General features: G+C 38.4%; 1 protein-coding gene across 1 annotated transcript in view; it reads left to right on the forward strand.

The window, feature by feature from the left end:
* Positions 1-23,700, forward strand: part of UBL3 (ubiquitin like 3) — a 61,421-nt gene extending 37,721 nt beyond the window's left edge. The window contains exons 2-5 of the mRNA XM_040979835.1: positions 12,455-12,563; positions 17,132-17,218; positions 20,177-20,254; positions 20,848-23,700. Of these exons, the coding sequence (XP_040835769.1) occupies positions 12,455-12,563; positions 17,132-17,218; positions 20,177-20,254; positions 20,848-20,900 (327 nt within the window). The 3' untranslated portion in view covers positions 20,901-23,700. The remainder of the gene's footprint in view (positions 1-12,454; positions 12,564-17,131; positions 17,219-20,176; positions 20,255-20,847) is intronic.
* Positions 23,701-23,864: the final 164 nt, after the last annotated feature.

A 23,864-nucleotide genomic window follows, 5' to 3' on the forward strand; every position in this document is an offset into this window, starting at 1 on the left:
AGAAAACTTTTGGGTGATTATTGATATACATATATTTCTTGGTTATACGTGAAGTATCTTGTTACTTGTGCAATAACTGAAATATTTTAAGAATATTGCCTGTCTTCTGTCATACTCTGGTACATTATTAATTTTTCCTTCCAATATAGTAAATACCTTTTTTATTTTTCAGGTGCTGTGATTAGGGTTAACTATATGAATCAATTTAAAATACATTGTTTTTCTTCTTTTTTTTTTTAATCTAAACGGAGTGTTTACTAGAGAAACAAAATACAGCCACCGCACATAATCCCCAGATTATTTTGTGGCGGCATACAGAAGACATAGATTTTGGTGTTAAGCATGCAAGCTTGAAAATGGCTTTTCCAGGGGAATTAAGATGAACACATAGACTGTATCTTGCCACAGTGACTGATGTGGTACATGTGGGATGACTTTACATTTGTCATCTAAAGTGACAGTAAAAGGGGACACATTGTTCTTAATAACAGTGAGGCAAGAAGCAACTCAAAATTGTTCCCAGCCAAGGGTGGGCAGCCCACCAGTAGCGAGTAGCAGGCGACACCAATGATGAGATGGAAATTCTGAGGAAGTAAAGAGTTCTGTGCATTTTGTGTGTTCTCATCGGCCTTGGAGTAGAATGAGAACAAGCAGAAAGTCATTCTGATGGGTCCTGTCAGGGTGATGTTTGTAATGAATGTTATCAATTTGGCTGAATAAAAATTTAGAGAGGGAGATTGTAGTAGTTGGACTGAAATGTTTGAATTGTGAACCCTGTGTTCTTAAGGCTTACTTAACCTCAGGGTCCCAGTTTGCTATTGTTGATAACAAGTAGTACCTGCCTCAGGGTGGAGTGTTGATTAACCATATACTGCATGCCAGGCACTGTGTAGCACTGCTACGTGGTCAGAAAGTGTGAACTATCTGGAACACGGTGCCAGAATTTTCACTGGGAAGGGGGTGTGACAGTGTGCAGTTCTGTGATCCTGAGATCAAAGAGAATTCAGAAGAGTTTGAATAACTGGATAAGGGGAGGTAAAAAAAAAAAAAAGTGGGCTGGGGAGGCAGTCCTGAGTGATGACTAGACATTCAAACCCAAACAACTGATGAGACCAGGAAAATTCAAAGGTAATCAGACTGTTTAATCTGTTATTGAAGAGGAAATCGGTTCACTTACAGACCTAGTTGTGAGGGGACAGTAAGCTCTGTCTACCTACAAAGAGGCATCCATTTCACAGTTGAGTCAGTGCCAGTGGATCTCTGGGAAATCAGGTGGAGATGCAGACATGTCTTGCTTTACAGTATGTACATATTTCAAGAAAAGTGTCATTGGGCAAGTCACCATTGTATGCTTGCTATACAGTGGACTTCCATAAATCTCTCTAGCAGCCCACAAATCTAGCCTTTGTGTTTATGTGTAATATAGCCTGTTGTTCCACAAAACACAAAAACATGAGATTATGTTGTGTACAAAACAATGCAGTCAAGAGATAAGCAGTGGGCCTAGCACTGTAGCCTAACTGCTAAAGTCCTCGCACGTGCCAGAATCCCATATGGGTGCAGATTCATATCCTGTCTGCTCCACTTACCGCCCAGCTCCCTGCTTGTGACCTGATAAAGCAGTCGAGGATGGACCCCAAACCTTGGGACCCTGCACCTGCATAGGAGACCCAGAAGAGGCTCCAGGCTCCTGGCTCTGGATTGGGTCAGCTCCAGCTATTGCGGCCGCTTGGGGAGTGAATCATCAGACAGATGACCTTCCTCTCTGTCTCTCCTTCTCTCTGTATATCTAACTTTCCAATAAAAATAAGTCTTTAAAAAGAAAAAGAGATAAGCAGTGAAATGGAGATGGATGAGTCTGTTGGCAGCATAACATGACACACTGTTTTAACTTTTTTTTTGTATTTTATGTAAGAGTACGTTACGACTGTAGCATCGTGAATATGTACACCACAAGCAGTTATTTACCGTCATTATCAAGAAATGCGTACTGTACATAATTATATGTGCTTTACTTTTCTATGACTGGCAGTCATCAGGTTTATTTACAGCATCACCACGGACATGTAGGTCCTGTGTGGCTCTGGGACCTTGTGATGAAAGTCACGTCACTAGGCAAGAGATGTTTGGCTCCATTCTGTTGTTACAGGACTGAGACGGCCAGTGTGCAGCACTGAACTACTCCGAACGCGTGGCCGTGCAAGTAGACATGCTGTCTGCAAGTCAGAGGAGTAGTGGAGAATATGACTTTGGGGAGGCCAAATTTGGATTATAAAAGGAAAAAAAAAAAAGAACAGCTAACAACTAAAAGCAAGAATCATAGGATCAAAGCAGAAGTATTCATTTCCAGCGAGTGTTTTACCAAGCACTAGATCTGTGGGATGGGAGATAAATGTGGTTTTGTGGTTAAATAATACAACTGTGTTAAATAGCATTGTTCACAACAAAAATTCTCTAGGCTTTTAAGAACATATACAGCATAACATTTCTCCAAGAGGAGAACATATAAAAAGTGTTATGAATTCATCTGATTGCTGAACCTTTTCTCCTCCAGGATATGAAGGGGGCTCCACACTCTGGAATTAGAGAAACTTCATAAAGACTGATTTTAAAGAAGACTGCTGTGTGTAGTATTGGAGGCAGAGAGAACAAGGAATGAAATGAAATGAGAATTGTTCGATGCTTTTATTCGATACTCATAAGTGACCTTTAAGAGTACAGTTTCATAGCACAGCTTCATTAGGCACAGGTTTGTAGCAAATCAGAGATAAAGAGTTGGGGACGGAAATAAAGACACTGGGTTTACATTATTCCACCTCTATTCTTTCAGTATAAAGTGTGATTGATAGAATGATTTGATTGGTATTGAATGTTTATGTATCCTGTGTAAATTTTTTTGTTAAATATATTTTTATATTTCTATGACATGCCCTTTTTTAGTGCTAATCACATACTAGTGTTACAAGTTCTAACAATCATCTAGAAAAATCCCCCAGAGAATCATTAGTTTTCCTTTTCATAGGTAAAGGTACTTATTTGAAATTATTCTCCTTTCTAACCAGTAAATCATCCCCCTCCATGTTTTCTGAAAAGTATATTGGAAGAATTAGTCTTACTCAATTCATGTTTTTATGGGTGTTCATTTAATGTGAATTTTAGTCTGATATTAAAGAGTGTCTGTTTATTTATACCTTCATAGAACAGTGATAGAAATGTTTAATTTCTCTGTTATTCTCTAATGGGGGCAGTCATGTAAGTTGACTATTTTCATGATAGTTCTTAAAGCATTTTTTAAGGTGCAGTGAATGCCATGTTATAGGACTGACTTTCATGGCAAGTAAAATTTCTTGCTAGAGCAGTGTACAATGCCTAACACAGTTGGAAATGGGTAAACAAACTTTACTGTCAGTGACCTATTTATATTACCCCCCTCCTGCCTTTGGTTGGGTGAATAAAAGCAAACTGAAGTATATTGAATTAGTAACTGTACTTTGATGATATTTGTGTCTTCTCCAGTAGCTGGCCTGGTGCCTTGTTTAACCCACATTCATGTGTTTGGTTTTATAAGTAGCAACTGAAAGTAGGACAGTCTTCAATACTCTGGTGTAGGCTTCATTTTCCCTCAGAGATTTTCACATGAGAAGTATCTTGTAGTGAAAAAAGCTTTACATTTTTAGTTAATTTTTAAGTTGTGATAAAATACGAAATTTATCATATATACCATTTAAATATGCACATTTTAAACTGCACAGTTTAAGTATGTTCATAGTGTTTTTCAACCATTGATCCCAAGAACTGTTACATTCATTTTTTTGTTGTTGTTAAAGATTTATTTATTTATTGGAAAGTCAGATATACAGAGAGGAGGAGAGACAGAGAGGACGATCTTCCATCCGATGATTCACTCCCCAAGTGAGCGCAATAGCCGATGCTATGCCGATCCAAAGCCAGGATCCAGGAACTTCCTCCGGGTATCCCACACGGGTGCGGGGTCCCAAGGCTTTGGGCTGTCCTCGACTGCCTTCCCAGGCCGCAAGCAGGGAGCTGGACCAGGAAGTGGAGCTGCCGGGATTAGAACTGGTGCCCACATGGGATCCCGGGCGTTCAAGGAGAGGACTTTAGGCGCTAGGCCATGCCACTGGGCCCGAACTGTTACATTCTTGCAGCACTAAAACTGTTTCTATTAAGCACTGACTCTGTTATCCCATCCCCCTGGCTTCTGGCAACTGTAGTTTTGAATTTTTCCACCTGTTTACAGACTTATCTTACGACAAGTAAGAACCACTTTTCTCTTGGTATCTACTTGATTTCCTACACATTCCATGGCTGAGAGACTAATTTACAGTTAATAAGTAATGGATTGGCTATGGAAATATTTTTATTCAAATGTTTTGTGTCTCTTAGAAAAGACAGGAACCCAGTAATGACGCAGATCTTGGGGGGAGTATGGTGAAGGTGTTTGAAGTGGTACTGAAGTGTGTCAGACATGTCCTGACCCAGGAGAGATATAATCTGGGCTTTTCGTTTTGTGCTTTGCCGCTAGCTGCCGTAGATGTCTCTAAGATTTGAGTCCTGTGTGATGCCCTGATATATTGGTCTAACTGGATGGCTGGAGGGAGACAGAAGTACAATCCAACAGTTGTCAAAATAGGACACGTGCTAATCAAAAGTGATAATATATGTATTAAACTTGTGGTACCTAGTTGATATTCGCCAAGTAGGAGTTTTCTTCCCCATGACTTCTGGCCATTCTACCTGTAGAAGTTTCATCATCACATTCCCATTAATGAAAGTCAGGATGAAGGGTCATCTATTTCTTGATCAGTCCTTTTTATCCCAATGTTACTTTAGTGTCTGCAGTTCTGGTGAATCAGGCTCAGTACTTCAGAAAAAGGTGTACTGAGGCAGCAGTTGCTCTTAATTTAGTGAGCCGTGAGACCAAGAACTCCTCCTCAAAACAGAGGTTTCGCTAGATACAAACACTGTGTCCCAGGGAGAGTACTTTGGTTTGGTCCACATTTGTTATTTAGTTGATAGTACCTATAGGAAATTAGTCTGCTTTCTTTCCATATTGGTAATGCATTAAAACAGCTGGTTAGTATCCAAAATGCAGTTTTCAGAGAGATACAGAACTATAATTTCATTTTAGAACCAGTTTCTTTCATGTCTTGATAGGATTTAAAACTTGTAAAAGTTAGAATTTTTAAGAATAATTTGCAAGAACTCACAAGAAAATATATTGCGATTGTTCTCATGGATTTGGTCAAAGTTTTCCAAGCTTACTTTAAGCTAGCTGTGCATTATAAAATACTTAGAGTATTTTATAGTGTTATGTGGTTTTCTCAATTGGCAGTTGTTATAGTGATGATATATAATTTGTAATAATGGCTAACTAATTATGCACTTACCATGTCCTGGGCACTAAATGCCTTACAATTTTTGAAGCTGTATGTTTTGATTTTGAAATGTCTTTTTTTTTAAAAAAAAGATTTTTAAATATTTATTGGGAGGACAGATTCACAGAAAGGAGAGACAGAGCTTGCAGACACTGTTCATTCCCCAGATGGTCGCAATGCCCAGAGCTGAGGATCCAAAGCCTTGAGCCGTAGCCTCACTCAGGTCTTCCACATGAGTGCTGGGTCTCAAGAACCGGGCCATCCTCTGCTTCCTTCCCAGGCCATGTGCAGGAAGGTGGATGGGAAGCGGAGCAGCCAGGACACAAACTGATATCATATGGAGTGTGGGTGCCACAAGGTAAAGGATAAGCCTATTGAGCCATGGGGCCATCTCCAAGTTGAGGGTTTTTTCCTTTTTTTTCTTTTTAAGTTTTATTTTTGATGACGTTTTCATAGTTAAAGACCACTATGTGGACCATTGATTAGAGTGGCAAAGGTTGAGGAATAGGGAAAAGCGGATGAGACAATTTTTTCCATTTTTTTTTTTTTTCTTCTTTTTCTTCTTCTTCCTGTATCTGGAAGAAAGGGAGAGAGAGGGGAAGAAGCTGCATCCACCATCCTAACTACATCAGTACCTGGGGATGGGGAACGGCCACCCAATGTCATCCCAGGATCCCTGATGTGAAGCATGTTCCAAGGGGACTGATTAAGTGGTTTTGATAGTTCTGAAATGCCATTGATTTTGTTACTCCAAGGCTGAGGAAATTCTTCTGTGATGCAATTCATTGGCTGACGTAATACACCTTAGAATCTCCCTTTGTCCTGATACTTGCTGTCCATTCTTGGCTGGGAGAGCTGTCCAGTTTGTTCTGTTCTCCATCCTCCGCTTTGGTACCAGATGTCCTCTGCAGGCCTCAATAAGCTGTCCTATCAGTTGAGGGTTTAAAAAATTGATTGGGGAAGAACAAACCACCTCTTTCCCAATTACCACTTGTTACTGCCATTTGCACAAAACAGCAGGAACAAGTGCTGCTTGTGTGGAGCTGCTTCTCTGGGTCGTTTTTCCATGAGGAAGCCTTGAGGAAGGGGGTAAAGCCAGTACTTATCTTAAGGACTCTCAGAAGAGAAGTGGGAGTTCTTTTTCTGTTTGATGTGTTGGTTTCTTGGTGAGAAGGAGTGCTATTTGTCTCTTCTGAAAGGCTTGCTCTATCGCCCTGTTTGCTTTATTCCCAAAGACTGTTCCACCTTCCATTCTCCTTCTTTCCTTCTCATTTTTCCACTCTGACCAATTAAAAACAAATTGCTGTGTGAATTAAGTCCTAGATGAGATTCACTAAATAGATATCATCTGTCAAATAGAAATGGAAATTTGAGTGAAAGCTTTTATAAACTGGAAATTACATACACTGGAGCATTCCGGCTCCTGTTGGTCTTACAGGAAATGATCAGGACCACTCTTCACTAATAGTCCTCTTTAGATTTGTTTTGCCTTGAAAGTAATTATGAAAGACGTAAGGTTCATGCCAAAGATCTAAATATCATCTCTTGGGAATTTTATTAAGTAACACAAGTTCCATCTCTTACCAGATCATTCAGAGTCATGATTAGCAGTTTTCTTTTTTGACAAGTTATGTATTCGAAGTTTATCATTTTAAGGTATGTGTAAGGCTTATACTACTGTTATGTAGAAAGTCCCAGAAGCAGAGGTTATTACATGTAGTTTATTAGTTGGTTTATTTTGCTTAGCTTCAAGGATGTAAAAAGATCTTTCATTAATAAATATTTAAATAATAGATATTTAATATTTAATAAGGAACTAGCTTATATTTATGGAAGTTGCCCAGCTTTTACTGTGAAGAAGTATAATTGACATAATTCCCCAAATGAGCCTGAGGAGATTCTGCTTATCAAAGAGAAACGGTTAACTGATGACCAGCAGAGAATCTAAATGTCTGGGTGATTGCTTTCAAGCTTTCTTCTAGAAGAAATTAGAGGAAGTCAGTTTTTCCGCATTGATATTACAGTCCTAAGATACACTTAGCAATTGAATTCTGAGGTAAATTCATGTTTCTGATGGAGGAGCCAGTGTGTTTCAGGAGATGTGTAGGTCAAGTCAAAACCAGTCTGACCTTCCATGAGAACAACCCAGTGTTTGTCCTGCTTTGAAAATGAGGCTGTCTATATCTATAGAAATAGATATGGACATAATTGACCTTATATAATATACAGTATATAACATGGATATATGTCTTAATATGGTAACTCAGAATTTTGCTTTTCAAAATGCTTTCAGAAATGATAGCCTTTAGAATAACTGTGGCATGATGCAGATTATAAAGATCTAGAACTCAGCAAATTAAAGATTAAAGATTTGGTTATTTACATGTATGACCTGTCTGCAGCATCACTACAAAATTATTGTCACTTCCCTTTTATTGTTGTCCCTTCCCAATAACACTGGTTACTCATTGTAACTCTGAAGCCAGAATTTAAAGCATTAACGTGGACTTTTCCAAACTGTACTGCCACTTGCTCTTTGAGACAGAAACCAAAAGTCAACAAATAGGTTAACCAGCTGGTACGTACCAGGCACCGAAAGTGGCTGTGAAAGTGGTTTCACTCAACAGATTAATATCATGAGTATATTGTTCCTCTTTGTAATGTGAATGCAAGCTTCTTTGCTAAACAGACTTTGTTCGTTTCAGATAGCTTTAACTGCCTGACTTGATCAGTTGGTAGGTTTAGGCTTTTTCTGACTTACTGTTAGAATTGTAGGGCTCGTCAGCTTCCCTCTGAGAAGTTTTTAAAAATCTTACCTGCTCTATACTCTCCTTTTATCGCCTAAAGCCGCTTTTGACCTTCACCATAAGTTACTAACTCAGCTGTTTGCTGGGGCCAGAGGGGGTCCTGGATGTGAAGCCTGCCAGCACACAGAAGGAATTATGTATTTCCCTTTCATCAGGACCAGTGCCATGTGTCCGTTTTCAAATCAGGAAATGCTGAGAGCCTTGCAGCATAAATCCAGATAGGTGTAATGGAGAAGTATGTGTCTGTAGTGTTTGTTTTTAAGTTTTATGAGAGGAAGTTAGAGGAATTGGGAATGTCCAGAGAAAATTCTTTCAGCCAGACTTCTAGAAAAGACAGCCTAGCTTAGGTTTGGAGGATTCGCAAACTTGTAACTTCATATTAAAATATTGTGATTATATTTCCCCTAGGTTTTACTTTTAAAAAGGGGGGGGACTTTATTTTATTTTATTTTATTTTTAAGATTTATTTAATTTTTATTGGAAAGGTGGATATACAGAGAGGAGACAGAGAGGAAGATCTTCCGTCCGATGATTCACTCCCCAGGTGGCCACAACAGCTGGTGCTGCGCCGATCCGAAGCCGGGAACCAGGAATCTCTTCCGGGTCTCCCACACGGGTGCAGGGTCCCAAGGCTTTGGGACATCTTCGACTGCTTTCCCAGGCCACAGGCAGGGAGCTGGATGGGAAGCGGGGCTGCCGGGATTAGAACCGGTGCCCATATAGTATCCTGGTTGTGGAAGGCGAGGACCTTAAGCACTGCGCCATTGCACCGGGCCTGGGACTTTATTTTAGAGCAGTTTGAGGTTTCACAGCAAAATTGTGAGGAAGAAACTGAGATTTCCCTGTATACCGTGTGTCCCCAGGACACGTGCATGACCCAGTCACATTATGAACACCTGTCACCATGGTGAGCTGTTTGTTCAGTTGGTATGGTTTGCTTTTTTTTCTTTTATATTCTCATGGTTAATATCTACTCAAGAAAATGGCTAAATTGCTTTGGAAGTTCATCCTGATATATTAACGCTATATGAAAAATGTTCTGAAATGACTAAAGGATACTCTTTGAAATAGTGTTACAGTCTTTTTGCACATTTAATGAAGCAAATGGCAAATATTAAAAATACATAAAGAAGACACTAGAATCCAGCTTAAATGCAGCTGTAACTACTGTTAGTGTCTGGTACATCTTCTAGACTTTGGGGTGTGTGTGTGTATATGTGAATAGAGATGAGGGGAAGAAAAAGATTCATACTAAAGTATATCTAAAACACTGTGCTTTAGATTTTTTAAATTGTTAGTAGCACTTTTATTTAATACAAATATATAAACTTATGAACTGATATAACAGGGAGACAGGAAACAAAGTTGTAATAATTAACATTCTGGCAACAGGGAATACCGATTACTTTATATAGGATATCATTAAAACAAGATGGGGGGGTGGTCTTATAATATAGAAATTATGGTAAAATTAAATTTTGTCTTGCTCTGTTAAGTAAACAGGTTGTCTCCCAACCCACGAATATCTTAGTACAATTGAAGAGCTTTAAAACACAGTAGCTTAATCTACAATGTTTTTGGATCTAGTTTCTGGTTTATCAAAAGCTGTTTCCCAGCCTAAAGGAAGTCCGAGATTTCTTACTTAATTGTTTTCTATGTTAGTCAACTCAAGCTGCCATAACAAAACTTCATAGACTAGATTTAAATAATGGAGGTGTTTATCTCATAGTTCTGGTTCCTGGCAGCCCACAGGTCCAATTCTTCTAGGGATTGACGGTGGCTCCCTTCTCGCTGGGTCATCCTCACAGGTAGCAGAGAATTAAGTTTTGTGGAAGGTTAGGGTGGAAATTAGCATCCCTATCCTTCTTATAGAACCTTAAATAAATCTTATTTTAAAAGAGTTAAGGGGAGATTAGCACCCCCATGAAGAACCTTAAAAACTTACATTTTGATGGGTTGAGCTTCAACATACAGCCGTTTAGAGGACACCAGTCAGTAATGACTAGACAGTTGGCTTTCTCTCATGTAATATATTGTGGATATCTTGTCCCTAAACTAATATCTCCTGTTGCCTAACACCAGCTTAGATTCCTGTGATAGGAATCACTGTCATTTTTAAATTTTTATATTCAGGGACATTGGGAAAAATTAAAAATATGCTTTAGTGTTGTTTATAGGTTCTGAAGACTATTACTTCATTATTTTTAAATAAAAGAGTCCAAAGAATATTAAGATTTATTTTTATTTTTATTTGAAAGAGTTAGAAAAGGAGAGACAGAGATAGATTGTCCATCCACTGGTTCACTCCCCATATGGCTGCAGTGGCCAGAGCTGAGCTGGTCTAAAGCCAAGAGCCAGGAGGGCTTTAACCACCCTCTTCTGCTTTACCGAAGCCATAAGCAGGGAGCTGGATGGAAGTGGAGCAGCCAGGACATGAACTGGCATCCACATGGGATGCTAGCACCGCAGGCATAAGTTTAGTCTACCACACCATAGTGCCAGCCTGCAAAGGAGATTAATTTTAAACTTAAACTGTCTCCCAAAATACTAATTTCATATCATTTACATAACTCTTAAAAAGCTTGAATTTAATCACTATTTTCCCCTGGCTAAATAAGTGTGTATGATCAGACCATTAGAGAGGGTATCAAAATTCCTTGGGCATTAATGATTGCTTTCTGCAGTAGTTTGAAGCCATTAAAAGATATAAGCTTGGAGCCTAATAAATCTTTATTGATATTTATGAATAAGGAGATAGCCATGAATAATATTATGAGAACTAAAACTGGAATTGTGTTGCATAAATGTTGAGCACTTTGAAAAATCATTTATTATTTGCCATAGGAAATAAAACATTTTTAATTTATTTATAGTTTAATCATTTTTGCATACTGCTACTTGAGCTTGTTCAGATGGAACACACATAGTTTCTGGATCCTATTATTTTACAGCATTGTGATTTTATCAGAGCCCTTCCCATATTGAACTCCTTGGTATACTTTGACATTGATTAGAAAAAAACAGCAAGAAATTCTTACTGGATGTGTCTCTTGGAATATAGATTCTTTTTTCTTTTAAATGAGTTTTAATGAAGTGTCTATACATTTAAAAGACAGCAGGAACCCAATTCCTTTCATGGTAGATGGAGTCCAGTGGCATTCCACTGAAGGCAAAGCTGTTTATTTCTGGTGCAGACACTTTATGTAACTTTTACTATGTGTTCAAAGTGATAATACTCAGGCATTGCTCTTGACCTTCCTGTCTAGTTGATTCTGCAGCAGATCCCAGTTTATTTATTGTAGACTCTGGCATCTTAAAAGATTTTCTGGTATTTTTTTATCAGAAAAACAGTGTTGGTCACTGAAGAAGAGAACGTGGGTGTAACCTGGGCCGGGCACAGCTGAGCTGCTGTGGTGACATTTGCTGCTCTTTATAAAAAGGCACGAGGGTAGATTGATAGCACTGGGGCTCAGCCTCTCATAAGGTCTCCTTTATACTTTGAGGAGAGGCCCAGAGCTGTAGTAAACCACACTGTGTTTCTGTGACTTAAAGAGAAATGAATTGATGAGATAGTTTTTAAAAATAACAGTAATGGCAAGTAAAAATTAAAAAGTGAAGGATTTTAGAAAATATGTTGAGGGTGGTGTAAGTGAATATTTACTTGAAATTGTGAACCCAGTGGGCTTCAAGCATGACAAATCTTATTTTCCTTACAATTTTCTATGAGGGTAAGTTTATGTCCTTTGTTCTATATTCCCTACCTAATTACTGAAAACATAAACTGTTTAATTGTGTAATTGTTGGTAAGGGAGCTACTATGTTGGTTCCTCAAATAAGGATGATAAAATAATTTCTAGTTGCTGGTTAATTTGGTTGGAGTTTGTATAATTTTCAAAGGTAAAAGGTTGAATAAAACTTACTAGCTGCATATATCTTTTTAGGATGAGATGTACAAAGTCAATACTTTTTTCAGTAGAATATATATTTTCAGGGTAGTAGTGTGTATTCTGGGTAGTTATATTGCTCTTTTATTATAGCAGATGCTTTTGCCACAAATATACATAGTGGAAAATGAAGTCATAAGATATCACTCTCTATTAAAAAAAAGCCTTATAGAAAATGAATAAAAAAAAAACCCAAATGACATTGATAATATTTGGAATGTGATTGAAGTGAAAAACCTATGAATCATTGTTTTCTGCCTTAAAAACTTCTGGGATTTATACTAAATGAATCACTGTCTTCTTTCAGATAAATTTGCGCCTCATCTTGGTAAGCGGAAAAACGAAAGAGTTCCTGTTTTCACCTAACGATTCTGCTTCTGACATTGCAAAGCATGTGTATGACAATTGGCCAATGGGTGAGTGCGGTTTTTCTTTTGAAAATGAATAGTTCGTTATTTATACACTATGTTGTTTCATCAGTATTTTGGGGGAAAATTATGTAGAAAAACAATGGAAGTGAGAGTGGAAGGCCTACAGTCCTAGGAGATCACTGCATGTCTAAATTCCCTTTATTTTGTGCCAGCTATCTCACTCCAAATTAAAAGGAGCCCAGAGCACAAAGCACCTGTTGTGTTTTGTTTGCCTTGGAACTGTTCAAATGAAAATGCAAAGCATTATCTAAACAGCAAAATGCAAAATAGGTAATGCACATATACTTACATTTACACCCCCTTCATACATCAAAACCTGAAGGGAAAGAAAAGGTGTCTCTCACAGCTTCTGATAGCTTCTCATTGGTCTACTGTGTATGTAACTTACTTAAAGTTAAGCTTTGAGACTAAGTTAATCTCTAATTCATGTCATTTCATATTCTCTGCACTCCGAAAATGTCATGAAGCAGTACGGTCCCTTTTTGTTTTCCATTCCCAGGCCAGTGTCTGCAGCAGGGATTGAGGGCATGTATGTGGTGCTGTTTCTTGCACCTGTTTTCGATGTGCCAGCTCTGACCTGCCTCCCTGAAATGAACTTGTGCTTTCCTTTTCCTTTGAACTTCTTCACGTGTCTCTTTGACCCTTTTTATGCCATATACCATTAGGGCTCTGACTCCTAGAGCTAATTTCACTTGACTTTATTAGTAGAGGCAGTTTGAACTTTTGAAGGACAAGATTTGTTTTCTTTTTTTAACAAGGCAGTATACAGACAATGAATCAGATTAGACCAGTGTTTCTCGACCTTGAATAATACATGGAGACATTATAGTGGAAAGAGGCTCTTTCAGGTTCCCTAGCAGTGACTTGCTTTTCCTATAATGTGTCACTTTAAATGTAGAAACAGAAAGCCCAATTAAAACTATAGCCCATGAAACTAAAACGGTTCTGTAAAGAAATGCAATTATAGGGCTGGCATGATAACGTAGCAAGCCAATACTCTGTCACATCAGTACCCCATTTGGGCACGAATTCTGGCCCCAGCTGCCCCACTTCCCGTCTAGCTCCCTGCTTATGGCCTGGGAAAGCAACAGAGGACCACCCAAATGCTTGGGCCCCTGCTCCTATAAGGGAGACTCAGAGAAAGCTCCTGGCTCCCGGTTTCGCATCACCTCAGCAGTGGCCATTGCTGCCTTTTGAGGAGCAAACCTTCAGATGGAAGATCGCTCTCTGTCTCTCCCTCTCTTTATGTAACTCTTTCAAGTAAAAGAAAATTTTTAACTTAAAAATTAAAAAAAAGAAATTCAACTATGACTTGAAAACTGATAATATTAGAATTAACATTTACTTTCCAGATAGTGCGTTTTTTCCAAAGACTGCACAGTGCTGGCACCATGAATGCTGCTGTTCTTGGTGTGCCTGTGCTTCTGCATGGTGTGTGATGACTCAGTTATCTAGAGTCACAACAAAACTGCCATTCACACAGTATACACATTGCCATTCAGTCTTCTCTTACAATTTATGTGGTAAATGAACCTCTGTTCTTTCCTCATTAGCCTCCTGACAATTAAAAAAGTGCTGGCTGCTCAGCACCAGCACAATCAAAAACCTGATGTGTTCATGGGCACACAATGTCAAGGCTGCAGGGAATTATAAAGTAATTATTGGAAATCCAGATAATTTCTTCCAAATATTATTAAAATGAAAACACCTCTAAAAAAATCTTGATGAAGACCTACAGACCCAAAGTGCATATCTCTGTTCATTTAAGAAACCCTGATTTGGACAAATACTTTGAATCAGGCGGTTTCCTTCCCATTGGTAATGAAGAGAAATTCACAGAGCAAGGAGTTTCAAAAAACTAAAGTCGATCATATATCTGAGGTGCTAGGATGTTGCATATTCTTGATAATCATGGCAGGAAAACTATCAGTATGGAAAGCATTTTCAAATAGGAGTGATACTTTGCTAAGTATGATGTGAGTTTATTTTCATGGAATTTTGGAGGAGAAGGAGGGCAGATAACTTGATACATGGATATTGTAGAAAAATTTTTTGGGCAGTATTCTAATTTGAGTTTAGAAAAAACTTTCCCTTTCATAATCATTTAACATAAAATTAGTTCTAATTACTAAAAATGTTCTGATTAATGGTAAGTGAAGAATCAAGTGCAGATTCTAAAATGAATACAGTGTATTATCAGTGTTATTAATTGTGTTAGTTACTATTAACATGAAAAATCTTCAGTCTTAACTCCGTTTGCCAAATCTACTCGGCAATTTTAGAGTCTATAAAAGATAAGAAGTGATTTTATATGCAGTGGCTAAATTAAACATGTAGGTTTGCTATGTTGTATAAAGTGCTAAAGATCAGCAAATGTGAATGTTGATACTAATAACAAGGATGCAGCTAACAGATATAATACTTTTTGAAATGTACCCTTATAAGGAGTTAATTTTCGTTAGCAAACCTTAGGGCAGTCTAGTAGAAATATGGGCTGATAGAAGTCATAGTATAGCTGTTACTGGGTGTATGCTAGTAACGCATGAAAATTCCTTCTGTCAGCTCGTCTTGCAGGCCTCTCCCAGTTTCATATCCTTGGAGAGAGGCAGAGACAGCGTCAACCAGTGCAGCGTGTGGAGGTTGCGGCACAGTGCGATACCAGCAAGCTGTAGGACTCCAAGTCTCTGCAGCAGTTCTGTAAATACTGTTGGACTAACTGCTTCCCCCCTCTGGATTGGACAGTTACCCTCATTCACTTTTATGGTCATGAAACGTTTCCATCTTGATCAGAAATATTTTATTAGGCAGTTTATGGAGGTGGCAAATTCACAGTAATTCCTATTTTGAACTGATTTTCTAGAATGGGGAAACTCTAGGAACGGTAAAGTGAGAGACAAGAAGGTATAAGGTGTTTAAGAGGGGAAAGGGAGAAAGGCCTCAGGATTTGGGGCAAAAAATAACCAGTTCATTTTCCTCTGTCGGTTTCTGCTTGAATCACTAACAGGCAGTAATTTCATCAAATTCATTTTCATCATTTTGAAAACTCAAAAAGTCAAAAACAGAAGTCTCTACTTCCTTTTCTATCCTTTCATCTGCCTATACAGCTATCACTCACTGCTTTTGTAATATTTTAAACTTTTTATGTCAGCAGTTAGTAAGAACTTCTATGAGAAGCAAACATCATATTAAAGTTGTTGACGAGTGTGACAGTGGGATTCTAATTGTTGTGTATAACCAAAAGAAAATTATACAACTCGAAATCTGTGGTAACCCCAGGGTTCTTAAACTCTCATTTTAATTGAATGGTATTACCATACCATAAAGTTCTATGCTGTTTAAATATTTTGTTTTCCATTCTACCTGTTTGTCCTTAGATTTTCTATGTATACTTTCTTAGATTCATTTGTGTTACACCTTCTAAAATTTTTTCTAGGGGTTTTCATTTGAGTAAAGTGAACTAATATTGTGTCTAGTTATGTTTATTAGTTGGCTTTAAAAAGATCAGAAAATAACATTATGCTAAAGTAAATACTTATTTTTTAAATATTTTTAATATTAATCTGCTAATTTATAAATTTTTGTTAAACTTGTTGGTTCCAGCCTTGAATATGCATTTTAGCAGGTACAGAAACTAGATTATATTCTGTGTTAATTATTGATAATTGAAAATAATATTCAACTAGTGTGTCTTTTATTAGGATTAAATTTTTCCTAACTCATTTGCATCTTTTAAACTTATAGATTACTTGATATATAAATAAATAATATATATATAAAGTATATACTTGATGTACTTTGGTATTCTTTAAGAAGTAATGACTAGGGGACCAGCACAGTGGTATAGCAGGCTAATCCAACACCTGTGCTAGCGCCAGCATGGCATATGCACACTGGTTCAGGTCCTGCTGCCACACTTCCAATCCTGCTCTCTGCTTATCGCCTGGGAAAGGAACGAAAGATGACCCAAATGTTTGGGTCCCCCATTCCCGTGTGGGAGACCCAGAAAAAGCTCCTGGCTCCTTGCTTCAGATCACCTCAGCTCTGATTATTACAGCCATTTGGGGAACCAAAGGATACAAAACTTCCCTGTTTTCATCTCTTTTCTCTCTTTCTCTGTCAAATTTCCCTTTCAAATAAACATAAATGTCTTTTTTTAAAAAAAAAAAGTGATACTCAGTCTTGCTGCACTGCCTGCTGAGAGTCACAAGCAGCCAGTGCCCCACTGACTGTGGACATACTGGCTGTGGGCGTAGTGACCATGATCCAAAAGGCTTGGGTACAGAAACGCTTTCAGAGTTTCTAGACTTTATCAGATTTTTGAATATTTACACAAAGCAAATGTGAACATCTAAAATTCAGAGTGTTCCATAATTGAAACGTTTTGAGTGGCTGGTCAGTGTTTAAAATAGCACAGATTCTCTGAGTGTTTCTGACTTTGGATTTGGAGTTTAGGGATGCTCAACCTGTACCTCATGTTTGGGAAGGTCTTTTGTTGGGTAAAACCTTAACTGTATGTTGAAATGCACTTAACCAGATCACTGGATTCTTTTCAGACTGGGAAGAAGAACAAGTCAGCAGTCCAAATATTCTACGACTAATTTATCAGGGGCGATTTCTACATGGAAACGTCACATTGGGAGGTAATAGACACCTTTGTGATAGGGCTTAAGGTCCGTGATGAAGCATTGTTTCTTGGTTTTAAATACTAGTGCCTTTGCATTTACTAAAACAATAATAGATTCAAACTGAATTCTGACTGTTGACATGCTTACTCTTTCATAGTTTGCATTCTATTAAACTAATTTAACACTAAGTGTGTACTACTTTATGAAATGAGCGCTGTGCCAGTGTAGTGGGAGTTCATATGTACTCCTTTATAAATATAATTTCATTGCGCTTTTGAATAATGTAATTTAGATGTAATATTTAAAGTTAAAACCAGAAACCGTAATTGGGAGAATTTATAATTGGTTTTAAAATGTAATAATGAGGGATTCGTTTTCATTTGATTTCAACTTTATAATTACTAATTATTTGAGAATGATTATAAATGACTTTATGAGAGCAACAGTAAGAGATTATAAGAGAGTGGGAGAACAGATTTGGGAGCCATACTATTCAAGTTGTATGCTAACTCCCTGCCTGTTGGCTGTGTGGCCTTGGGCAGTGTCTCAGCCAGTTGCCTCATCAGTGAAATGTAATTAGAACAGCACCCACCTTCTAAATTGAGAGAGGCAAATTGGCTTATATATTTGGAACACTTGGATCCCTTAGAATAGCAAGTAGCATTTGGTGAAACTGTTAGCTGTTATTGTTCTTTAGGGGTAACTGGAGAAATGTAGCTCAATAGTGCCCCCTTAGGGGAGCATTTTCTGCTGTCAGTAAGACATATTTTTTGGTTTTGTTGTTTTAGAGATTTATTTATTTTTACTGGAAAGGCAGATGTCCAGAGAGAAGGAGACACAGATGGACCTTCCATCTGCTGGTTCACTCCCCAGATGACTGCAACAGCTAGAACTGAGCTGATCTGAAGCCAGGAGCTTCTTCTGCTTCTCCCACATGGGTGCAGGGAGCTAGATGGGAAGTGGAGCTGCCAAGACATGAACCAATACCCGGTGGGACCACGGCACCTGCAAGGGGAGAATTCACCAATATAGTCATTGCACCAGATACAGGGAATTTTTTTTAATAAGTATATTTCACATATACTCACATAATTGGACATATGTGGGCTAATGAAATAAGCTATTTAAATACATGTTTCAATATAGTTTCACTTTCTTTTTTCTGAACCTAATGAAATATTTACCCTATTTTTTATTTTTTTTTAATTTCATTATATGACACAGTTTCATAGGCTCTGGGTTACAGTATTTTTTCTTAGAGGTAGAATATTTATATTCATTCAGTGTGTAGTCATTGAGTGCTTACATGCTAAACATCTGCAAGGTTTGGGGCTGAGTCTTCACTCAGTCAGGCCCCCAGGCATCACATGGGACAGAGATGAAACCCACCATGTCCCAAGTTCTAGAGTAGATGAACGCAGGCACACTCCTGGCAGTATCACTCAATGCAGCATTTCCAGATAGACTCACTTATAGCATTGTTGGCACTGTTCTAGAAAGTGCTGCTCTCTTCTAAGAGATGACTTCCATTTAAAAATAAAGCTTTCTGCTTGGAACCAGACAGGAAATGGACAGCTTGGACTCACATATACCTTACCAGGTAGGACACAAAGACTAGTTACTCCTCACTAGGGTATAAGAGATTTTTCTGCACACCCCTCCTAAAACTGTTTTGCACCTCAATTGCTAACACATGGCGTATTTGAGTTGTAAGCCTGTTTGGACTATCCTAAAATTCACGAAGTTCAGTAAAAATTATGTTTCAATAGTATAAACAGCTAAATATAAAGATGAAAATAGACACAAGACAGCTGAATAGTACCCTGTAACCATTTTAAGGCATATAGCAGCCGGTTGTGTATAAACTAAAATTGAAACGTCAATGAAGTAGTCACAGGATGTGGTTAAGAACTTGGATTTTCTAACATTGGTCACTCAATACCATGTCAATTAACGTCATGATGTTGTAAATTGTTGTTGAAGTTGTGTTGTGGCTTTTCATTGGAGGGGATGATATTCTGCCAGCTCTACTTTCAGACCAGGGATGGGCTCCCCGAGAAACTGTTGAATTTATTTGGACAATAAGATGCTGGACTGTCTGCATGGTTCATGGCCGCAATGAAGGAATCATGACTGGACTTGAACTATGCTATTGCAACAATGTGGAGCAATCCACCGTGGGGGGAGGGCTTTTTGGAGAGGTTGGGGGAATCCCAGAGCCTATGAAACGGTGTCACAAAACGAAATCTTGATCTGGAGCTTTCCTTAAGTTGATAGTCATTGAAGAGAAGGCAGTTTGAGGTGTCAGGACTGCAGCGTCCCAGCTGTGGAACAACTCTAAAGTGAGAGACTGAATCCATTTATGCACAGAACAAGGATTTACTATAAAAAGTGAAGCTGTGTTCACTTCAGTGGCTCAGATGGGAGATATGCTTCGTCTCTGTGTCTGAACTGTGACATAATGAATATTTATTGTGAATGAAAAAAGCATTTAAGGTCTTGATTGGAATGTAGTGATCATTAACAATGCCAACACAGTGATTCTTTTCATCTATCCTTTTCAAATAAATTATTTTCTAAGAGTAGAAGGTTGAAATTATTTAAAATTATATTTATCATTTTTTATTTCTAAATTAAGTATACATTCCTCTTTTAAAGATTATTTGCTGTTATGAGCTAATTAGATATTTTCTTGTGTCCTCTTCTTTAAATAATATGGATGTTTGTATCAAGCTAATGGCCATTATCTGGGAAGAGGAGTTTTTTAAATTGTAAACATTATGCCTGAATATAAAAATATTCATTTAGTTTTGCACAGGAGACGCTCCGTCTGTTGAGTTCAATCTGTTGAGGAAATCATACAAAAAGCAACTGATCTTTTAACATGATTTCGGTGCTGATTGATGATTTTAATAGATCAGTGTATCAATGTGTATACAATAGCTTGTTTATTTTTTTCTGTTCTTTTTGTAGCATTAAAGCTTCCCTTTGGCAAAACAACAGTGATGCATTTGGTGGCCAGAGAGACGCTGCCAGAGCCAAACTCCCAAGGTAAGCTGTGTGCTGGGGAAGTGACACATGGGCACGGAGACACGCATTTCACAGTGGTTGGATTCTTTGGAAATTCTGTGGGAAAGGAAATTATCTTTGGAAAGGCAGATTTACAGAAAGCTCTTCTGTCTGCCAACTCACTCACCAAGTGGCCTCAAGAACCACAGCTGAGCTGAACTGAAGCCAGGAACCAGGAGTTTGTTTCAGGTCTCCCATGGGGCTGCAGAATCCCAAGGCTTTGGGTCATCCTCTGCTGCTTTTCCAGGCCACAGGCAGGAAGCTGGATGGGAAGTGGAGCAGCCAGGATGCGTACTGGCACCCATATGGGATCCCAGTGCATGCAAAGTGAGGACTTTAGGCGCTAGCCTACCACACTGGGCCTGGGAAAGGAAGTTTTCATAGTTTGTGACCAGAGCTTGTCAGATAACCACTTTGGAAAAATGCCAAAGTTAAAATAGAATTTATTAGCCTTCTAATTTTAAAAATGTGACTATCAAAAGGAAACACTCACTGTCCTTGATGCCTGACTTCTGTTCCTCTAGTTCTACCAGAATTTTGATTTGGTACTCACAGCTTTTCTCGTTTTTCCCCAGGTCAAAGAAATCGGGAGAAGACTGGCGAGAGTAACTGCTGTGTGATCCTGTAAGGCTGAGGGCAGGTGTGAGTGGTGCGGCTCTGCCATGCTGAGGGGACAGGAGCGGCCCCCCGGGGCTCCAGAGCCCTCCCAAGCTGGCTGCCTGCACATCCCCAGAACTGACCTAACACACAGGGCCGGCGTCCTTTCTCATGAAACTCAAAGGAACCAGGAACATTCTTCACTATGATTTTTTATTTCTTGTCTTATTGTTTCTGTTGCATAGTTTTAAAATATATTTTAAAATACATTGGTTTTTAAATGCAGTCGATATCCAGGGACAGAATTAACAAGCCCTTGTTGGAGCGGAAACTGGTTTGCTGCCACAAAAATTGTCATCACCAGAACAAATCAAGTATTCCAAATACAGTTTGCACTAAAAAGGACTGACATTATTTCCTCATCCAGAGATTTTGTTAACACTGTATTGTACCTAGAAATGCTCATGTACATTTCCAACTGGAATACACTCAGCAATTACTGAAGTTAGTGACTGGGCCATCCTGAGAGGAAGAGCTGGAAAGGAGAGGCAGATGCTGGGTGCTCCACCGTCAGCCGTGTGACCACGCCGGCGCAGGATGCCCCCTGAGCGTGACTGTGCTCCCAGCGACTAATGACAACTCCAGACAGCGTGCCTGCTGTGGAAGCGCTCAGCGGAGGGCTGACGGCCCCGGTGTTCTCCCTCCGCATGTGCACTTGAACGCTGCAGCAGCTGAGCGCCTGGTCAGACAGCACAAAAAGGGGCGAGAGTGCGTCTCCGAGCCTTAGCGCGGGCGGGACTCCTGTCGCGCCAAGGCTTTCGTTACTGTGCAGACATGAGGAAACCTCGTCAACTGATCCGTTTTATGTGTTTGAATATCAGCAAATGGAAATTTTCCTTAATAACTGCTCATCTGTAACGCCGTCCAGTGTCAGGCTTACTCATTAGAGAGTTGAGATGAATTCCTATAATTCAAAAATCATATCTCCATAGGACTAGTTTTATTTCTTTATGTAGTCTGCATTGGGTTATCAGTGCTTGCAATTGTATTAAAATCAAAAGCTGATTTTCAAGGCATACGTGATTAAGGATGCCCTTCATTTATTTTGTACCAATAATTTAAAGATTGATATGCTAAAAAACAATGTGCACAGCACTAAAGCATGAGCTAGTTTCATCTAAACCTGTAAAAATATGAAAGATTTTATATTTTTTTCACTGGGAAGCGATTCTTCCTGGGTGAAATTACAAATAATATGTAGAATATATTTAATAAAAGACTTATGAAATACCTAACTATATAACCTAAATATAGATTGGCGTGTAGTGTATAGAACAATATTCCACATAAGTAACTTTAGCCTTTTTAAAAATGAAGTTGCAGGCTGACGTTATGTTCTGTCCTTAGCCAGAAGTGTCCGAGCCTCACAGCCTGCGTGTCGGTGGGTTCACACGGTCCGCTTGGTTTCAGTGCAATCAGGTTATTTTATTCACTGTTCTTGCTTTGACACAAAAGCTTTGTATGCACTAGATCTACGAAGATACTGTTCATACTGATCAGAGTTAAGTTTGTATAGAGCAGAGTTTTAAAACGAATGTAAATAGCACTAAACATTTCTTTCTGCAACCTGTACTTACAGATTCTTTATGTAAACTAAATAAATAATGTAGTGCATTTTGGTGGTCATTTTATAGGTTTTAATTAGGTTATTAAGTGTTAATGCTTTGTCTCATCCACGGTTTCTAGTTTTGTTTCTGAATCTTTAAAATTCATTTAATTAATATTCTGTTCTTGGTTTGGGGAGTATTCCCAGTGTATCTTTGCTATTTAATCTAGTTAATTTGTGTGTGATTACACAATGGATAGAATTATGTAGCTTCTGTTTTCACTAAAGTGTTATAGTCAGAAGATGTTAAATATTTTTGTGCTTTGTTAACTAGCTCAAATGTGAATTCTGTTGGTGTTGACAGAAGAATCTGGTAGTTACTTAATTGGACAGTTAAGCCATTTATGGCTCTGTTCTTTTGTAAGACAAACTACTGGTAATTATTTTTAATACCTATTTTAATTCTAATTACTCTCCTTTTTTCCCCTAAAGACAGTCAGTTAATTATGGTTATTTTTATGATGATTAAATATTCTCTCGGTTTTCAAAATGTTTTTTTTTTCTGTATTTCCCACATTATATTTTTCCATTTTACAGGACCTCAATTTAGAGTTTGACAAGTGGGATAAACTGGTTCATTCATAGAGAAAGAATTATGTCACTTAATATCATAGTTGTACAAAATTTTTAAAAAGTAACAGTAAAATTATATACTGAAAACACCAAAAATTTAGATGCCTTAATAGTGTGTATGTGAAAATACTCAACTGTCCCTTTAAAAATAACTCCTTGGACTGGCTGCTGGTTTCAGATAGGATTGATCGCTTCCAAGGCTTGTATTAAGTCCCTTGGCCAAAAACAGCAGCTTTTGCACCCAAAGGTGAGGGCTGGGCAGATCCAGTGCCGCACATACAGCCTGACTGGTTCTCGGGCCCTGCCCAGTGCTTGCTGTCTCCATCTCATGGTTCCCTCTAGGAGTCCCCGTCCAGGCAGCAGCAACAGCTTTGTTTAGTAAAAGCTCAGCATGTCCCTCAGTCTGAATTATTTACTTTCTAAGATAAGTTGTATCTTACCATGAAAAATGCGGTAGCTAACATCACCGTTTGCATTCAGTGACGTTTTTTTCATAACAAACTTTTTCCTTAGTTTTATGAAGTCATCTTGACCGATTGTGGTAAACACTGTTTAATGTGAAAAGAAATTAAAAATTTCTTTCTCTATTGTAGAATCTCTCTCTTCTTTTAAATGGATTTTGTTCATAATTTTGATGTATTTTCCTATTCTTCATCGTTCTGCTATCTTGCTCCTCTTGTTGTCTTCAATATATTTTATCACCCTCTGGAGGGAAATGCAACTTGGCCCCAGTTTTTGCTGTGGCTCTGTTTTACC

The sequence above is a fragment of the Ochotona curzoniae genome, unplaced genomic scaffold (assembly GCF_017591425.1).
Source record: "Ochotona curzoniae isolate NIBS_2020 unplaced genomic scaffold, NIBS_Ocur_1.0 contig_3332, whole genome shotgun sequence".
In the NCBI taxonomy this organism is placed as follows: Eukaryota; Metazoa; Chordata; class Mammalia; order Lagomorpha; family Ochotonidae; genus Ochotona; species Ochotona curzoniae.